We start from the raw sequence: 16,090 nt of genomic DNA, 5'->3' as shown, positions 1-16,090 counted from the left end.
TGTGTAAGTCTTGCAGACTTTGTAAGTATAAACCCTAGGTGTAAACGCTTCCCATCTGGCTTCTTCCTACAACTTCTTTCTTTACGTGTCTCTCGCCTTCGTCCCCCTCCTATTTCCTATAGCCTTTATGAAGCAAAACACAATTACACGCTCTAGCTCCGTGAAGATTTATCGATTACGTACCCTAAAGAAAACGCAGTATGTTGAAAAAGTCACCCTAAAAAATGGAAACCTTGCTTTACAGTTTCCAACTCTCAAAAACAAGTATTAACAACAAGCATTCATGGCAACTGACGTGCTAGCTTATTTTCTTATTTTCACATCTACCTTTTAAACGCCAGAAGCCCACCTCCCTTAATGTCAGTGTAGACACTGATGTCCCCCAGTGTTCTATAACAATAGCTATATTTATACTATACGACTGACAACTTGGATCTTTTTTGTTTTGTGGATGCTGAGGCACTTCAGTCGGCGATGCATGACACGCATCATTGCCCAGCTCTTTTCTTTCTAGCTCAGACAACACTTACTAAAACCACATGTCAGGAAAGCCATAAAACATGTTGTATATATACTTAAACAACAAATAAACATGGTCCCAACGAATGAGACACCAAAAACAGATTTGCAACACCTTGAGAGACAGGTTAGCAGAATATGCAAGGAACTATTAAAAAAAAAAAAAAATACAGCACCACTAAGGACATCTAGTAACAACAGGCCATATTCAAAACTGATACACTGGGAGACTCCAAATGATAGGCTTTCCCTGTGTAACAGTAAAGCACCTGCGCAATTAATGAGCGTTCACATACTGCCAACTATCACAAAAAACACTGGTTTTCTAAGCATGATCTGAAGTCTATAAAGATCCTTAAAAACTGTCCTTGTTTAAGATGTGAATGCTGATGTCTACATAAGGTTCTGAGCCTAAAAAAGGAGAAAAAAAAAAAAGTAAAGCATTGAGAAATCTTCATTGTAAAAGTGAAATTAGTGATGAAAACTGCCACCTGAGAGCATGAACAGGGCCATATTATTACAATGGTGCCCTGCCAACGATAACCTGGATAATGAGCATAACAACCGATCATAAGGTGGGCTGGCTCAAGCCCATGGAGAAGGAAGCTGCCTGCAAACAAGTGTAGGACTGACAGATTGGAGAGCAGACATGCTGACAATATCTGGGCATGTGAAAATACGGTACAGATAGCTTTTTATAGCTACAACTGGAGTGAAAAGTTGGAAGAACCAATGCTCTAAACATTGTTTTGGAAAATATAAAAGTCCAGAAGAAATCCCAGGTAAAGGATAACATAAATTTAAATGGAATCTCTCCCACAAAATAAAGCTACCCCAATTTGATCATTGTTTTTTTTTTTTTCTATTTCCTTAAAGAACATTATCATAAACTTAAAACTTACTTGTAAGAGTTTTATATTCAAGACTTACATAATCATCTTTGACCTTGCTATCTTTGATCCTCGGTATAGGTAAAGGTTTCAACATTTAAACCACAAAAATTACTTGAGATCCCTCATTTAACTGCTGCTAGGAATCTGACTAAATGCTTTCTACCATGAAGATGAAGGTATCTACACTGTTCTCGCATCTAAAGTGTCTCCTGAATACCTACATACAGGTTTAACAGAGCAAAATATATAATCATCTTTTTGTTGGTATTTCACCAGATCACCACATACTAAACTACTTCTTTAAAAATGAGAAAACAGAAGGGGTTCTTTCTGGCTCAGTCAATAGAGCATGAAACTCTTGATCTCAGGGTTGTGAGTTTGAACCCGACATTGTGTATAGAGATTACTTCAAAAAAGAGAAAGAAAACAGAATTACCCATCTACCAAAGCTAACAGGATGAAGACTGTGCAACATTACAAAGTCCTTCAAATGTTCATTTAGAAAAGTGCATGAAGAATTACATAATTTTCAAATTAGTAACTTACTAATTTTAACAGTAGTCTTTGTGTTTCAAGTATTTTAATGACATGAAAGTTTATACTTGAATACAGATGGTTTTTATCATCAAGGTCACACATTGTGAATCTGATGAAGTGTGTGTGGGCTCTAATATCTTTGAAGGGAAAAAATCAGTGCCCAAGAGTAAACAGCCCTGGCCCAGATGTCATCTGCCTTTTCCTTGCTATCAACAAGGATAAAAAGTTGCCTTTTCTAAACTCTCTCCTACATCTCAACTATCCTAGGCTCGTACAATATTTTTTTAGATAAATTCAGATTTCACATTTAGAGGAAGTATAGTGTCCGGTCGAGTCAGACTCTTAAATTCAAACTTTGGCTCTGGCATTAGCTAGCAGCTGCACTAAGGTAAATTCCTTATCCTGCGTCCCTCAGTTCTAAAATGGAAGTAGCAACAGTACCTATGCATTTGAAAAGGTTTGCGATGAGAAAGAGTTATTAACACGTACAAAGCACGTAGAGCACAGTAAGTACCTTACTCAATAAGTGTTAGTTGGTGTTAAAATAATTACTATCATTCTAACTAAATTCTATCTTATTCTTTGCCCAATACTCAATTATACCAAGATCCCTTCCATCCTGATTCAGTCACGGAATGAGTGACCCCATCTCTTGCCATCCATAAGTTTAATAATTTGCCATGTGATTATCACAGAAGCCATTGTCTTCCAAGCAGAACAGAGCTTGCTAGCAAACTTCTAATGTAAAACCAGTCCACTCACTAATAACACTCCTTTGCAGAAGAGAACATACATACGTTATTGGAAGGAAAGATGGTAGAAGTATTTACACCTACATTTTTGTTTTTCAAGACACTTACATCTACATTTTTATTTTTCAGAAGGGAAAATGGAGCCTCAGAGGCTGGAAGGTATCTCTATGTTGTTAGCAGCATTCTGGTCCTTTAATTTTTCAACTTATTAAGCAAGAATAAGGGAATTTAAGGCTAATATAAATATATTCTATGGGCTGAGGAAGAACAGTATCAAATACACTGAAATAATATCATTTACCCAAAGAGATTATGTTCATGCTTAGCTGCATAAATAATACTGGCTTCCACTGGAATTACCCACTTCACTGGGGGGGAAATTAACATAACTGGAAGATTTTTATAGCATTGACACATTCAGAACAATCTTAAGAAAGTTCCCAAGATTACACCATACTATGACAATTATCCAATAAATACAACCTTCCTTTCATATCTGTCTGCCTCATGCACCCACTCCCCAAGATTCAGAAAAGATGACCTGAAATGAGGGTTTTGACAAGACACTCCCATTACGAAGAAAAAGAAAAGCATCATTCTACTTTTGTACATATTTGCCATCAAACTCTCCACAAATAACACTGTGAAGAATCAAGTTCAGCACCATGGCCGGTAAGCTTATCAACATGCTGCTTTCCTGTTTAGCTTACCAGAGTCCGTGTTTACCAAAACACCCAGAGGGTCTGCATTTGCCTTGGGCGGATCTTCAGGCTTCGAATCACGCAAGCTACTACCAGATCCAGTGGCTGCTGTCTGTCCAACACAGTCATTTTTCCATTTGTGATGCCTGCCAGGACTTCTGATCTTTGTCATATGTGAATGTCTGGACATCCCTTTCATCTTGCTGGAGTGAGAAAAATGCAATTCTTAATATAAAAGGCACTGACCCCCCAAGGAAAAGAAAAAAAATTTTTTTTTGAGAGAGACCACAAGAAAGCACCAGTGGGGGAAGGGCAGAGGGAGAGAGAAAGAGAGAATCTCAAGCAGGCTCCTGCCCAATGCAGAGCTCGATCTCAGGGCCATGAAATTATGACCTGAGCCAAAACCAAGAGTCTGACGCTTAACACACTGAGCCACCCAGGTGCCCTCCCCCCAAGAAAAATTTAAAGGAGAGTACTGAATGCAAAAGAAACCTAGCCACCAAATCAATCATTTGTAGCCTATTACATTCAAGAGATAAAAGAAATAAACTCAATGGCTTCCACAGGGAACTTTATGGCAGAACTTTAATAAAATAACACATGACAATAAATACCACTTTATGAATTCCAAGATGCACATTTCCTCCCGTATTTTAACCCCTCTGAAAAGGGTCTATGTTGTATGATCAACAGGAGGTGAATTTAACTGACAGAATTTTCATTCTGATTGTGCATAAAAGTGTTTCTTAAACTTACAAAGTGTGTTAACTCTTGTCTAGTCATTCTACAGGCGTCTTAAAGTTTCTGACGCACTTACAAATATGCTGCCTTGTTTGATCTTCATGACAGCTCTTTGAAATTGGCTAGACAGGTACTACTCTCTTCACTTTGTAAGAGGATAAGCTTAAAGATCATAAACTGAGCACAGTTTCACAGCTATCTCAAATCAAGTGCCCTCTCAATGACTACAATTACTCCTCTTAGAAGGAAAAACAATGCTTATACAAGCATATTCTAATGTAAGCTATGTATAGGGAAAATTTTCAAAAAAAGGTTTGTTACACATTCTCAATAGAAAATACAAAGTATCCTTTGGTGGGGATGAATTTTCACAAAAATACATTTTTTTTTCTAATTTGTCATTTACCAGAATTCTTTTTTTGTTGTTGTTTTGTTTTGTTTTTCATTAATAATGGAGGCTGCAGTTAGGAATATAGAAATTAGAAATCTGGGTTCAAATCCCAATTTTGCCACTTACTAACTGTGCCTCTTGGACAATATTAATATCCCTGAGTCTGCTTAATCCCTTGTTTGTAGAAAGGGCATCATAGACACATAGAATTAATATAAAGTGTCACACTGAGCCCTTAATAAATGGTAGTTATTACCATAACATTTTCTAAATAACTTGCTAAGCCAACATATTCGGTTAATATTTCTGTAATCCAAAGGTTCTTAATTCTTTTAGGGTCACCATAATCCTTACAAAGTCTCATTCCAAAAAATCATATATAGGCTCCAAATTTTGCAGAAAACCATGAACCGATTTCTAATGTGCAACCGCAGACGTCAGGCCTCAACAGTTTCATCACAGGTAAAACAAGTTAAGAGTCTTGCCTCTGGCTCACAGTCCCCATGAGGATGATGAAGAGATGCCACTTTCCATAGGATCCCATTCACAGAAGCCTTCCCTGTATTCTGCTCCTACAGCACCTCATCACAGATGACTTCTAAATGATCATTTTTAAGGTATTCAGTAATAAGCAATGAATTAGAAGGACTTTTTTTTAAAGATTTTTTTTTCAGTAATCTCTATACCCAACATGGGGTTCGAACTCACAACCCCAAGATCAAGAGTCTCGTGATCTACTGACTGAGCCAGCCAAGTGCCCCTGGAATGACCTTTAATTGATGAGATCAATAAGACTTGACTGAAAAGTCATGAATCTGGAAGTTGCACTGCCCCACCTTTGAGGGAGTAGTTCCTTTACACAGCTGCCTAACAATCATTTACAGGGAAAAGTTTAGGGGCGCCTGCGTGGCTCAGTTGGTTGAGCATCTGAGTTCAGCTCAGGTCGTGATCTCACAGTTGGTGAGTTCAAGCCCATCGAGCTCGCTGCTGTCAGTGCAGAGCCTGCTTGGGATCCTCTGTCCCCTCTCTCTGTACCTCCCCCACTTGCACTCTCTCAAAAAGTAAATAAAACATTAAACATAAATAAATAAATTAATTACATAAAAAGTTTATTTAATCAACACTTTAAAACACTTAAAGCATAACATAAGTTAAAGTGTAGATGCACATGAAGTGGAGAGATAAAGGAACAATTACAACTAAAAAGCTAATAGAGGGGGAGCAGAATATTAACAAATTATTCAATTATTCCAAAAGGAGGCAAGGAAGGAAACAACAACAAAAAAACAGGACATGTAACAAAAAAAATTAGGGCGCCTGGGTGGCTCAGTCGGTTAAGTGTCCAACTCTTGATTTCAGCTCAGGTCACGATCCCAGCCAAGGTTGTGGGATCGAGCCCCTCATCAGGCTCTGCGCTCAGGATGGAGCCTCCACTTACGATTCTCTCTCTCTCTCCCTCTGCCCCGCTCTCCCATTTGCATACTGTCTCTCTCTCTCTCTCTCTCTCAAAAAAAAAAAAAAAAAGGATACAAAAAGAAAGGCAAAGAAAAACCTTTTCAGACACACAAAAGCTGAAAGAAGTCACCTCGAGCGGTTCTTTACTACAAGAAATGTCAAAGAAAGTGTTTTAGCAAAAGGAAAATGCTATTAGACGAAAAGATGGATCGCCATTAACGAATGAAGAGTACCAGAAATGGTAAATATGTAGGTACCCCAGCCATCAGCCAGGCTAGGTCAGCCATCAGCCTACCAAACCCCAGCTGTGACTGAACTTTGTCAAGATCTAACTGAACCCCAACTGACTCCAGATGTCTGAGCGATTAATACTTGCTATTTTATTGGGGGGAAAAAAGGACACTCATTAAGAGAGTAAAAAGGCAAGTCACAAGTTGTGAGAGTATATTTGCATACATACACTCTACTCAAAATAGGATTTGAATCTAAGTAAATAACTCCTACAAATCAAGAAAAGCAACCCAATTAAAAACTGGTCGAAAACTTGAACTGGCACTTCACAAGAAAATAGCAAAATGGCTGATAAGCAAATAAAAAGGTGTCCAACATCAGCGGCACCTGGGTGGTTTGGTCAGTTTTGAACGTCCAACTTTTGATCTGGGCTCAGGTCATGATCCTAGGGTTGTGGAACTGAGCCCTGCGTCAGGCTCTGCACTGAGCATGGAGCCTGCTTGAGATTTTCTCTCCCCGCCCCACCCCTCTTCCCTGCTCACGCACTCTTGCTCTCTCTCTCTACCTAAAATAAAAATGGGGGGGGGGGGGGCAGCGTGGTGCCTGAGTGGCTCAGTCAGTTAAGCGTCCAGACTCTTGATTCTGGCTCACTCACAGTTTGTGAGTTCAAGCCCCATGTCGGTCTCTGCACAGCCAGCATGGAGTCTGCTTGGGATTCTCTCTCCAACCCCTCTCCGCCCCTCCCCTACTCACACTCTCTCAAAATAAATCAACTTTTTTTAAAAATAAAAAGTAAAATAAAATAAAAATAAAAATAGGGGCAACATGGGTGGCTCAGTTGGTTGGGCATCTGACTTGATTTCGACTCAGGTCATGATCACATGGTTCACTGGATTGAGCCCACGTCAGGCTCCATGCTAACAGCATGAAAGCCTGCTTGGGATTCTCTCTGTCTCTCTCTCTCTCTCTCTCTGTCTCTCTCTCTCTCTCTCTCTCTGCCCCTCCCCCACTCACACACACTCTCTCTTGCTCTGTCCCTCTCAAAATAAATAAACTTAAAAAATTTTTTTCTTAACTTTTAAAAAAGGTGTCCAACATCATTAGTCAAGAGGGAAATGGTATGACATGAGGAAAAGGCATAACTAAGCATTAGTCTGGAAACAAGGGCAATTAGATACACAATCAGTACGAGAGTAAATTGGTACAACCATTATGGAAAACTGTTCGGCTTTACGTATCAAAGCTAAACATACAGATGCCCAATGATCCAGCATATATATGACCAGTGAAAATGAGTACTTATGTTCCCAAAAGACATGTAAAGGAATGTTCGGGGTGCCTGGGTGGCTCAGTTGGTTAAGTCTGACTTTCACTCAGGTCATAATCTCACAGTTCGTGAGTTTGAGCCCTGCGTTGGGCTCTGCACTGACAGTGCAAAGCATGCTTGGGATTTTCTCTCTCTCAAAATAAATAAACTTAAAAAAAAAAAAAAAAAAAGGATGTTCATTAGTAACAGCTTATTCATAATAATCCACACTGGAAACAATCCTAATGTCCAACAGTAGAATGGATATTCTTACAAATGAGTTCTACACAAGAATGAACAGTTAACAGCTACACATAAAATGAATGAATAGCACAAAATAATTCTGAACCATAGAAATCTTACACCAAAGAACATATATTATATGATTTTTATGTAAGGTTCCAAGAGCAGGCAAAATAAATCTGTGATGATAGAAATCAGAAAAGAGGTCATCTTTGCAGAGAGGCATCGAACTAGGGAGAGCTTAAGAGAGATTTATGAGACGAAGACATTTTGTATATTAATCTGTGTGGAGGTTGCACGGATGTATGTGTGTATGTGTATAAATCCGAGTTGTACACTTGAGATTTACAGATTTTATTTATATTAAAAATAAACTTTAGCAAAAAAATAAAATGGAAACAATTTTTTTTTTAATTTTTTTTTTTTAATGTTTATTATTTTTGAGAGAGAGACAGAGAGCAGCAGGGAAGGGGCAGAGAGAGGGGGAGACACAGAATAGGAAGCAGGCTCCGGGCTCCGAACTGTAAGCACACAGCCTGACGTGGGGCTCGAACTCACTGACCGCGAGATCATGACCTGAGCTGTAGTCAGCGGTCCAACCGACCGAGCCACCCAGGGGCCCCAAAATGGAAACAATTTTGAACAAACTTCTATGAAGGTGAGGGACTGGGGAAAACAGGGCGTCTCATAGGCCGCTGGTGGGAGAGCAAGCTATGACAGTTATTTGGCAGTTAACCATTAATACTGCAAATACACATTTTATCTTTTGACTCGGCAAATCCACTTCTAGGAATCCATCTTTAGAAATATTTGTACATGTGTAAAATGTATGTGCAGGCCAAGCATGGCAAATTTTTATTTGTAAAAGACTGGTAAAAACTTAAGTATCTGTCAACGGGAAATTAGTTTTAGAAAAGAAAAAAAAAAAAAACCCTGTGGGTTACCCTTAGGGTTCTATACATCCTTGAAGAATGAGGAGGCTTGTTATTTATTAATATGGGACAATCTCCAAATATATCATTTGGCGAAAAAAGCAAGATATAGAAATAGTGTCAAAAAAGGAGAAAGAAAAAAAAAAGACTACTATCTTATGTGCTATATGAAGTATCTCTGGAAGGAAAAATGTGTTGTCTCTGAGAAGGACAACTGTTTAGCTAGGAGACAAAGACAGAAAATACTTATTAATGAGTCTTTGTGAAAACCACACGAATATGGGGTATTATCTGTTTAAAAATATAATTTAAAGAAATCCTGAAGTTAAAAATTTATAAAAGCAAAGATTTCAGAATCAGAAATATAGAAATTTTCAGATTTTGGTGTATGCTCATTTATTAATTTTCAGCATACTCGTTTAAAATAAGCACTGAGTTGAGGTGCCTGGGTGGCTCAGGCTGTTGAGCCCCCGACTCTTGATTTTGGCATAGGTTATGACCTCATGGTTTGTGAGTTCAAGCCCCGTGTCTGGCTCTGTACTGAGAGCATGGAGTCTGCTTGGGATTCTCTCCTCCCCCTGCCCCTCCCTGGCTTGTGCATATGCGGGCACGCTCTCTCTCTCAAAATAAAGAAATAAACATTTAAAAAAATAAAATAAAATAAGCATTGAGAATGCAAGCGATTTTAAGGAACTTACCCATACTGTGTTGTTGTCAAAACTGCTCCTCTCTTTTCCTTTTCAAGTTTTAACTTTTTCTTTCTTTCGATATTGGCCAGGGTCGGGTAGTTTCTAGAAAACAATAAAAATCAATTATAAAAGGGCTTTTAGAGTACAAATTTAATTATCTAATCAAGCAATTATTGCATTTAGCAATTTGTTTATTTAATAACTAATACAATAAATCATTTTAAACCTTTAATTCTTTCTAGAATTTTTTAAGAGAAAAAAAGTAGACTGTGACAATGCTACTCAAGTAGACCAGCTGTCAGTCCACAAACTGTCACCAGTCAATGAGTAGATAAGGAGCTTATACTAGAATTTGAATTAAATATATCATAAAATGTGCTCAAATTGATATAGTTCATTTATTTGCCATTTATCCATAAATACTATTTAAAAAATGTAAGTCTATGCAATTACTTATGCAAATACATACTAGGTACACCCAAAGTTACCAAAATGAGGAAGAAACAGTTCTCAAAAAAAGATAAGAAAAGCACACAAATAGCTATTACAAAGAGCAAAATATAATAAAAGTACCCCAAAGAGGTACAAAGACTGGGTGGGAGGAAATGATCATATCCAGCAGGAGAAATCAGGAAGAAAGATGAAAGAAATTAGTCTTACATGGTGTTAATAAACAGAAATCAGATGGAAAAGCTTCAGTGTTCTAAGCAGAATAAACAATACAAACAAACCAAAGCCTCAGAAGGTGTGCAAGATATCTAGGGAATGGCAAGTGGTTCATTTTGTACAAAACAGTTACAAGCAATCAGACAGAAAGGGAGGCTGAGGCCATTAAATGTGCCTTGAAACCAGACTAGAAAGTTTATATTTATTTCAGTGACAATAGGGAGCCACGGAAAGTTATGAACAGGGAGAGCTATGTGTAAGGCAGTGATTAAGATTAAATCTGACAGCAAGGTGCAAGATGAATTGCTCTGACAAAGCTTTCTTTGTTCCTTGGCACAGTCGTGTGGAGATGCAAACTCTGGTGGTGAGGGGAACAGATCTTAGGAGTATAAAAAAAAGCACAGACAGAGGGGGAACAGAGCTCTCTACCACTCAGCTTGGCTGGTCATCAGAGTAAATATTTTAAGAAATATCAACAAATTGTGTTCTGCCATTGTTTCTGGGACATTGTTTCCACCCCCAACTTCCCCCCCTTTTTTTTTTTGTTTTGTTTTTTAACACCTGCATCACTGATTTGAATGGCACAGACAATATGAAGCCTTTGGGTTGGCCACATTGGAAGATAAGAATGGAAATGACATTGAGTAAGTGGTGAAATAATCAGAAAAAAGGCAATGAATTTCAATGAGGACAGTGCAAAGCAATCTATTCAGCCAAGGAAAGTAAACTCCATAAATAAAAGATGATGAATGTACAAGCTATAAATAAACATAAGAGGAGAAGATCAAGGTCATAGGAGACAAAAATCTGACAGCCAGTCAGCACCATATGACTGGACTTTTGGAAAGCAAACATAATCTAAGGTTATGTGAAATGGAGTCTGGCATATGTACAAGTGTGAAATCTTCCTCTCATGATATTCAAAAGTAGTCAGAAACTCTCAGGGCACTGTGTTCAGTTTTGTGCCCCTACACTGAAAAGGAATGTTGAGGAAAAATAAAACTTGGAAGGGATTCAGAAGAGATTCAAAGATGATTAACAAGATGAAAAAGAAAACCTCTGAAGAAAGATGAAAGGAACTGGAACTATTTGCAGCCTTTAAAAGAGGAAGAGAAATGACAATAAACGCTCTTACGGAAAGGATGGCAGCCAGCTGGTCCCAATCTGAAGACAGAAATACGCAGACGCAGAAATGGTGAGAAAAACGGTGATGACGTTCACAGGCCCCACAGTGTCTAGGCAAGTGACTCACAGCCACTCAACACCCTTCACATCTCCGAAATTCACTTCTTCTTACTATGAATGTCTCTTCAACACTTTTCTTCTGAGTACTGCAGACCCTGACCATGTTGAGCCATACGCCAAGCACTAAAGACTTGGTGCTACAGTGGGCCACGAACAAGCAAACAGAGGCTACCTACGTGCTTCCCAAAGGTAAAGAATGTAAATGTGATAGCAAGGGGATTTTAGGTGAGATCTAAGAAAGAATTCCTTAAGACATCAAGGAGGTTGCGCAAACTCCGATGGTGGAAGTCTTTTAAAACAGCTCACTTTGCTTCTAGCCGATACTAAAGTAACACTTTCCTAAAGGTAAGGGCTCTTTTAATATCCCTTGAAAAGCTATAAGATGCCATTTTTTCAGTGCTTGAATTAATAAAACCCTCTTCCAAATTTATGCTATTCCTATTTACACATTCCCAAAGACTAAAAACTAGGAAAAGCAAGGGCACTAGAAAGCAAATTATCCAAAAAAAAGGAAAACCAGAAACACAAGACCTTGTTACATATAGAGCAACATTAATACTGAAACACAAGAATAAGGAAGAGTTTGCAGCTTTGATTAAAAAAGCCATATGCCCTTTTTCCTTCTCTTCCTTCTTTCCTGTCTTCCCTACTCTGTCTTCCCCTTGCCTCAGCCTTTAGCCTGCAGTGATGATCCTTAAGCACTGAGGTCGATAAATGGTCAAAACTATGCCAACCGTGATCTCGGCACACATCATTCTGGTTATACTCTGACTCTTTCCTTCTCAAATCACCACCCATTTGTTGACTTTTCCCCTAAGCTTATTCTCTATATAAACACAACCCTTCTTTACTGGCACTGACCCACAACTGCTTCCACACAAGCCATACTACCGTATTTTTATTTCAAAGTCTTTCTGGACTTCAAAAAGACGTAGCATGTTTTAGAAGCAGACCCCCTCTGTTGGAATTCTGAAAGAACTGGGGTTACAATTTAAAAGAATTTCCTCAGCACCACAGTAACTAGTGAAACATATATCACATAACTACTCCACCTAGTGGACTCCCTGTCTACTGTGAAATATGTTTCAACGTTTCTAGCAAACTTCCACCGCTGTTTCCAGATAGAGTCTGTGTTCTAGAATGCCAAATCACAGCATTTATACCTCAAAGGTCAGGAATTAAGAAAGAATTGCTTCTGGCAGGGGGGGTTGCAGACTATTAGCAGAAAGCCTTAAAGTTGTTTTTTGGTTTTTTATTTTGAGAGAGAGAGTGTGCAGCATGCGTGTGCAAGCAGGGGAGGGGCAGAGAGAGAAGGAAAGAGAGCATCCCAGGCAGGCTCCACGCTGTCAGCACAGAGCCTAACGTGGGACTCGATCCCATGAACCAGGAGATCATGACCTGAGCTGAAATCAAGAATTGGACACTCCACCGACTGAGCCACCCACGCACCCCAGAAAGCCTTAAAGTTTTTAAACACAGTGGGCATCTCCAAGTTTGGCTGGGTAAAGGAATAAACGTAAAGATGTACTTCCTTTAAAGATAAACCAAATCTTTAGCATTTTCTTCCAACTCCAAAATTCTTACTGTACGAAAATCTTTTACAACGTTTTTTAACATAGCAATTACATAAAGGCTTTACCTTCCCTGTATGTCAAAGAATACAATGCCTTCCTCAGAAAGAAGGTAGCACTCAAAAGATAAAATTCAAGACATAAGGATTATTCTGCCACATTGATGTGAAATTTATTCTTTTTAGGCCTTCAAATAACATTTTTTAATAGAGAATGATAGAATTTTAAAACGTAAATATATTTTTATAATTGTTTTAAAAACTGCTAGTGGAAAGAATATTCACATATTCTTAAGAGATCTATAAAATGTACCGAAAAAGTGGGGCGCCTGGGTGGCGCAGTCAGTTAAGCGTCCGACTTCAGCCAGGTCACGATCTCGCGGTCCGTGAGTTCGAGCCCCGCGTCAGGCTCTGGGCTGATGGCTCGGAGCCTGGAGCCTGTTTCCGATTCTGTGTCTCCCTCTCTCTCTGCCCCTCCCCCATTCATGCTCTGTCTCTCTCTGTCCCAAAAATAAATAAAAAACGTTGAAAAAAAAAAAAATTGAAAAGAGGCAAACTCAGCTTTGTGTGTCTTTTGCCTTTTTCTTGTCATCTTGCCTAGAATGAGGGCTTAATATTTGGATATGCAGGAACCTTCTAGCGGACATGAAGAAAGCCACCTACTAAGGGGCAACAAGCAAGAAAATGTGCCTGATGGTGCTGCCAAGCAGCAGTAGCCCCAGACTTTTTTTTCCACTTGGGAAAAACAGACCTCTTTGTGCTAAGCTAAGATAGTAAGGTTGCTGATCCATTTACTGAAACAGGATCCTAACTGATGTAATCACCAGTGCATCCCAGCCATCCTCTTTGATCCGAATGCTGTCCATGCCCAACTAGGCATATCTGGATTTAAAAACTTGCCTCCTAAAAGCAATTCCTTATAAAGTTAAACATACACTTCTTATAAAGTTATACATATGCTTATCCTATGACAAATCAATCCCACTCTCAGGTATTTACCCGAGTCAAAAAAAAAAAAAAAAAAGTCTAAACAAAACAAAGACCTGTACATCAATGTTTACAAAAGCTTTACTCATAATTGCCAAATACTGGTAACATCCCAATGTCCCTCAGTTGAGAAGTAAATGAACAAATTGTGGTACATCCATACAGTGGAACAGCACAGCAACAGAAAGGGACGAACCACTACCACATACAACAATATAAATGAATCTCAAAGGCACTGTGCTAATAAGCAAGAGTCAGACTCAAAAAGTCACACACCGTATGATTCCATCGACATGATATTCTGCAAAGGCACAAACACATCAACGGGAAACGTATCCGTGGTTGTCAGGGGCTAGGGCTGGGCTAGAAGTTGACCACATCGGGCATGAGGGGATGTGGGGGGATAATGGAATAGTTCTATACCTTGACTGCGGTGGTGATCACACAACTATATACATCTGTCAGAACTATGCATTAAAAAGGATGAATTTCACTGTGTAGACAACATACCTTAAAATAAATGGGGAGGAGAGGTGAGCGGGCACTATACCTCTTATAAGAAGTTTTGTAAAACAAATTAGTAACCCTGCCTGCCTTCCAAAGATTCCAAGTACACGTTAACCAGTCATTATTATCCCTACATGGCTAAAATTCAGCCTTTATTTGCCTGTGGTCTCATGGCCACTTCACATATATTTATCTTAGAGCTCATATTAGGTTAAGAGTCTGAAAGGCAAGTGTCTACTGCTTTAAGTTTTTGGTGACCTCAGCCACATACAATGTTTGCCTTTTGAAATACTGAATGTTTCTAATTTTTAAGCTAACCGATTGTCAAGAAGTTAGTCAAACATACGTTAACATAAATTCAAAGGGTACTAGGATTTCTTGCCACCATTAGAAAGTCAAACTAGCTTTCTACTAGGGATTTTACACAGGCTACCTACCTAAGCTGGTTTTCATCTTCAAAGGCTAAAGCATTTTTTACACAAAACCACAAGGGGGCAGAGTTCATATGCATGTGGGGAAAGCTACTTTAGAAAGAAATGCATTCAGACACACATGGATTTGGCTGGTCTAGTGATGGTCTGTCCTATGTGGTGAGAATTTAATGTTCAAAACCACAGCAGTTTAAGTACTATTAGCTATTATTACTGGCTTCCAACCACAATTATTAATCAGATCAACACATTTCTGCCCAATTTCTTTAAAAACGACAAAGGTGGGGCGCCTGGGTGGCGCAGTCGGTTAAGCGTCCGACTTCAGCCAGGTCACGATCTCGCGGTCCATGAGTTCAAGCCCCGCGTCAGGCTCTGGGCTGATGGCTCAGAGCCTGGAGCCTGTTTCCGATTCTGTGTCTCCCTCTCTCTCTGCCCCTCGCCCGTTCATGCTCTGTCTCTCTCTGTCCCAAAAATAAATAAACGTTGAAAAATAAAAAAATAAAAAAATAAAAAATAAAAACGACAAAGGTAAAAAAATAAATAAAAACGACAAAAGTATGGTTTAAAACAGGAATTAAAAATATGAATCTCAGCAAAATTTCTACAAACACTTACTTGGATATACCATAAGAGAATTACACCCATAATAAAAACATTTTCCAGTCCCATAAACATATACCAACATTTACAAACATCCCTTAGATCTATGGCACCAGGAGGTAAAACAGCCACATATTTATATTTCTAAAGACTATAATTTAGTTTTTTTTAAAAAAGACACATATGCAAAGAAGTTCATTAATAGGATCATAAGGGACATCTGTATTAAAGTGGCAGACAGAAAAGAAGGACAAGATAGTCCTCTAGCCAGATGGGGGGGAAAAAGCCCTCAAGAGGCAGGATTTAGCTGGTCTAAGGGCAAAACTCAAAGATAGAGTAGGTAAGATTTTTCTAGAAGTAACCGCATGAGCAAAACTGAAGCTGAAAGGCCAGAAAACCTGTTTGGGAGACGCTTAGTAACAGGTCTTGCCAGGACAAAGAGCTCCTAGGAGCAAGAAATGAGGAAATAATCAGAAAATGCATGTTAAGCCCACATTACAGAATCCTGACTGCCACTTTTAAGGAGCTGTTTTTACTGGCATCTTTGTTGGCTAAACTAAATAAAATCAGTTTAACAAATTTATTGAAATTTTATTCTACATAGTCACCTATATAACCAAGAAATGTATGCCTATTGAACACCTAATTTTGCACAACAAGGAACAAATACTAAGAAAATGACCCAGCCTTCTCA

At 38.8% G+C, this 16,090-nt stretch overlaps 1 protein-coding gene across 1 annotated transcript in view; it reads right to left on the bottom strand.

The window, feature by feature from the left end:
• NUFIP1 (nuclear FMR1 interacting protein 1) overlaps nt 1-16,090 on the bottom strand; it is a 40,012-nt gene that overhangs the window by 12,683 nt on the left and 11,239 nt on the right. The window contains exons 6-7 of the mRNA XM_040448489.1: nt 9,400-9,492; nt 3,412-3,605 (exon numbers count right to left, since the gene is read on the bottom strand). Coding sequence (XP_040304423.1) covers nt 3,412-3,605; nt 9,400-9,492 — 287 coding nt within the window. The remainder of the gene's footprint in view (nt 1-3,411; nt 3,606-9,399; nt 9,493-16,090) is intronic.

Source organism: Herpailurus yagouaroundi, unplaced genomic scaffold (genome assembly GCF_014898765.1).
Source record: "Herpailurus yagouaroundi ecotype Mexico unplaced genomic scaffold, PumYag 197, whole genome shotgun sequence".
Lineage (NCBI taxonomy): Eukaryota > Metazoa > Chordata > Mammalia > Carnivora > Felidae > Herpailurus > Herpailurus yagouaroundi.
This window is presented reverse-complemented; position numbering and strand designations above follow the sequence as displayed.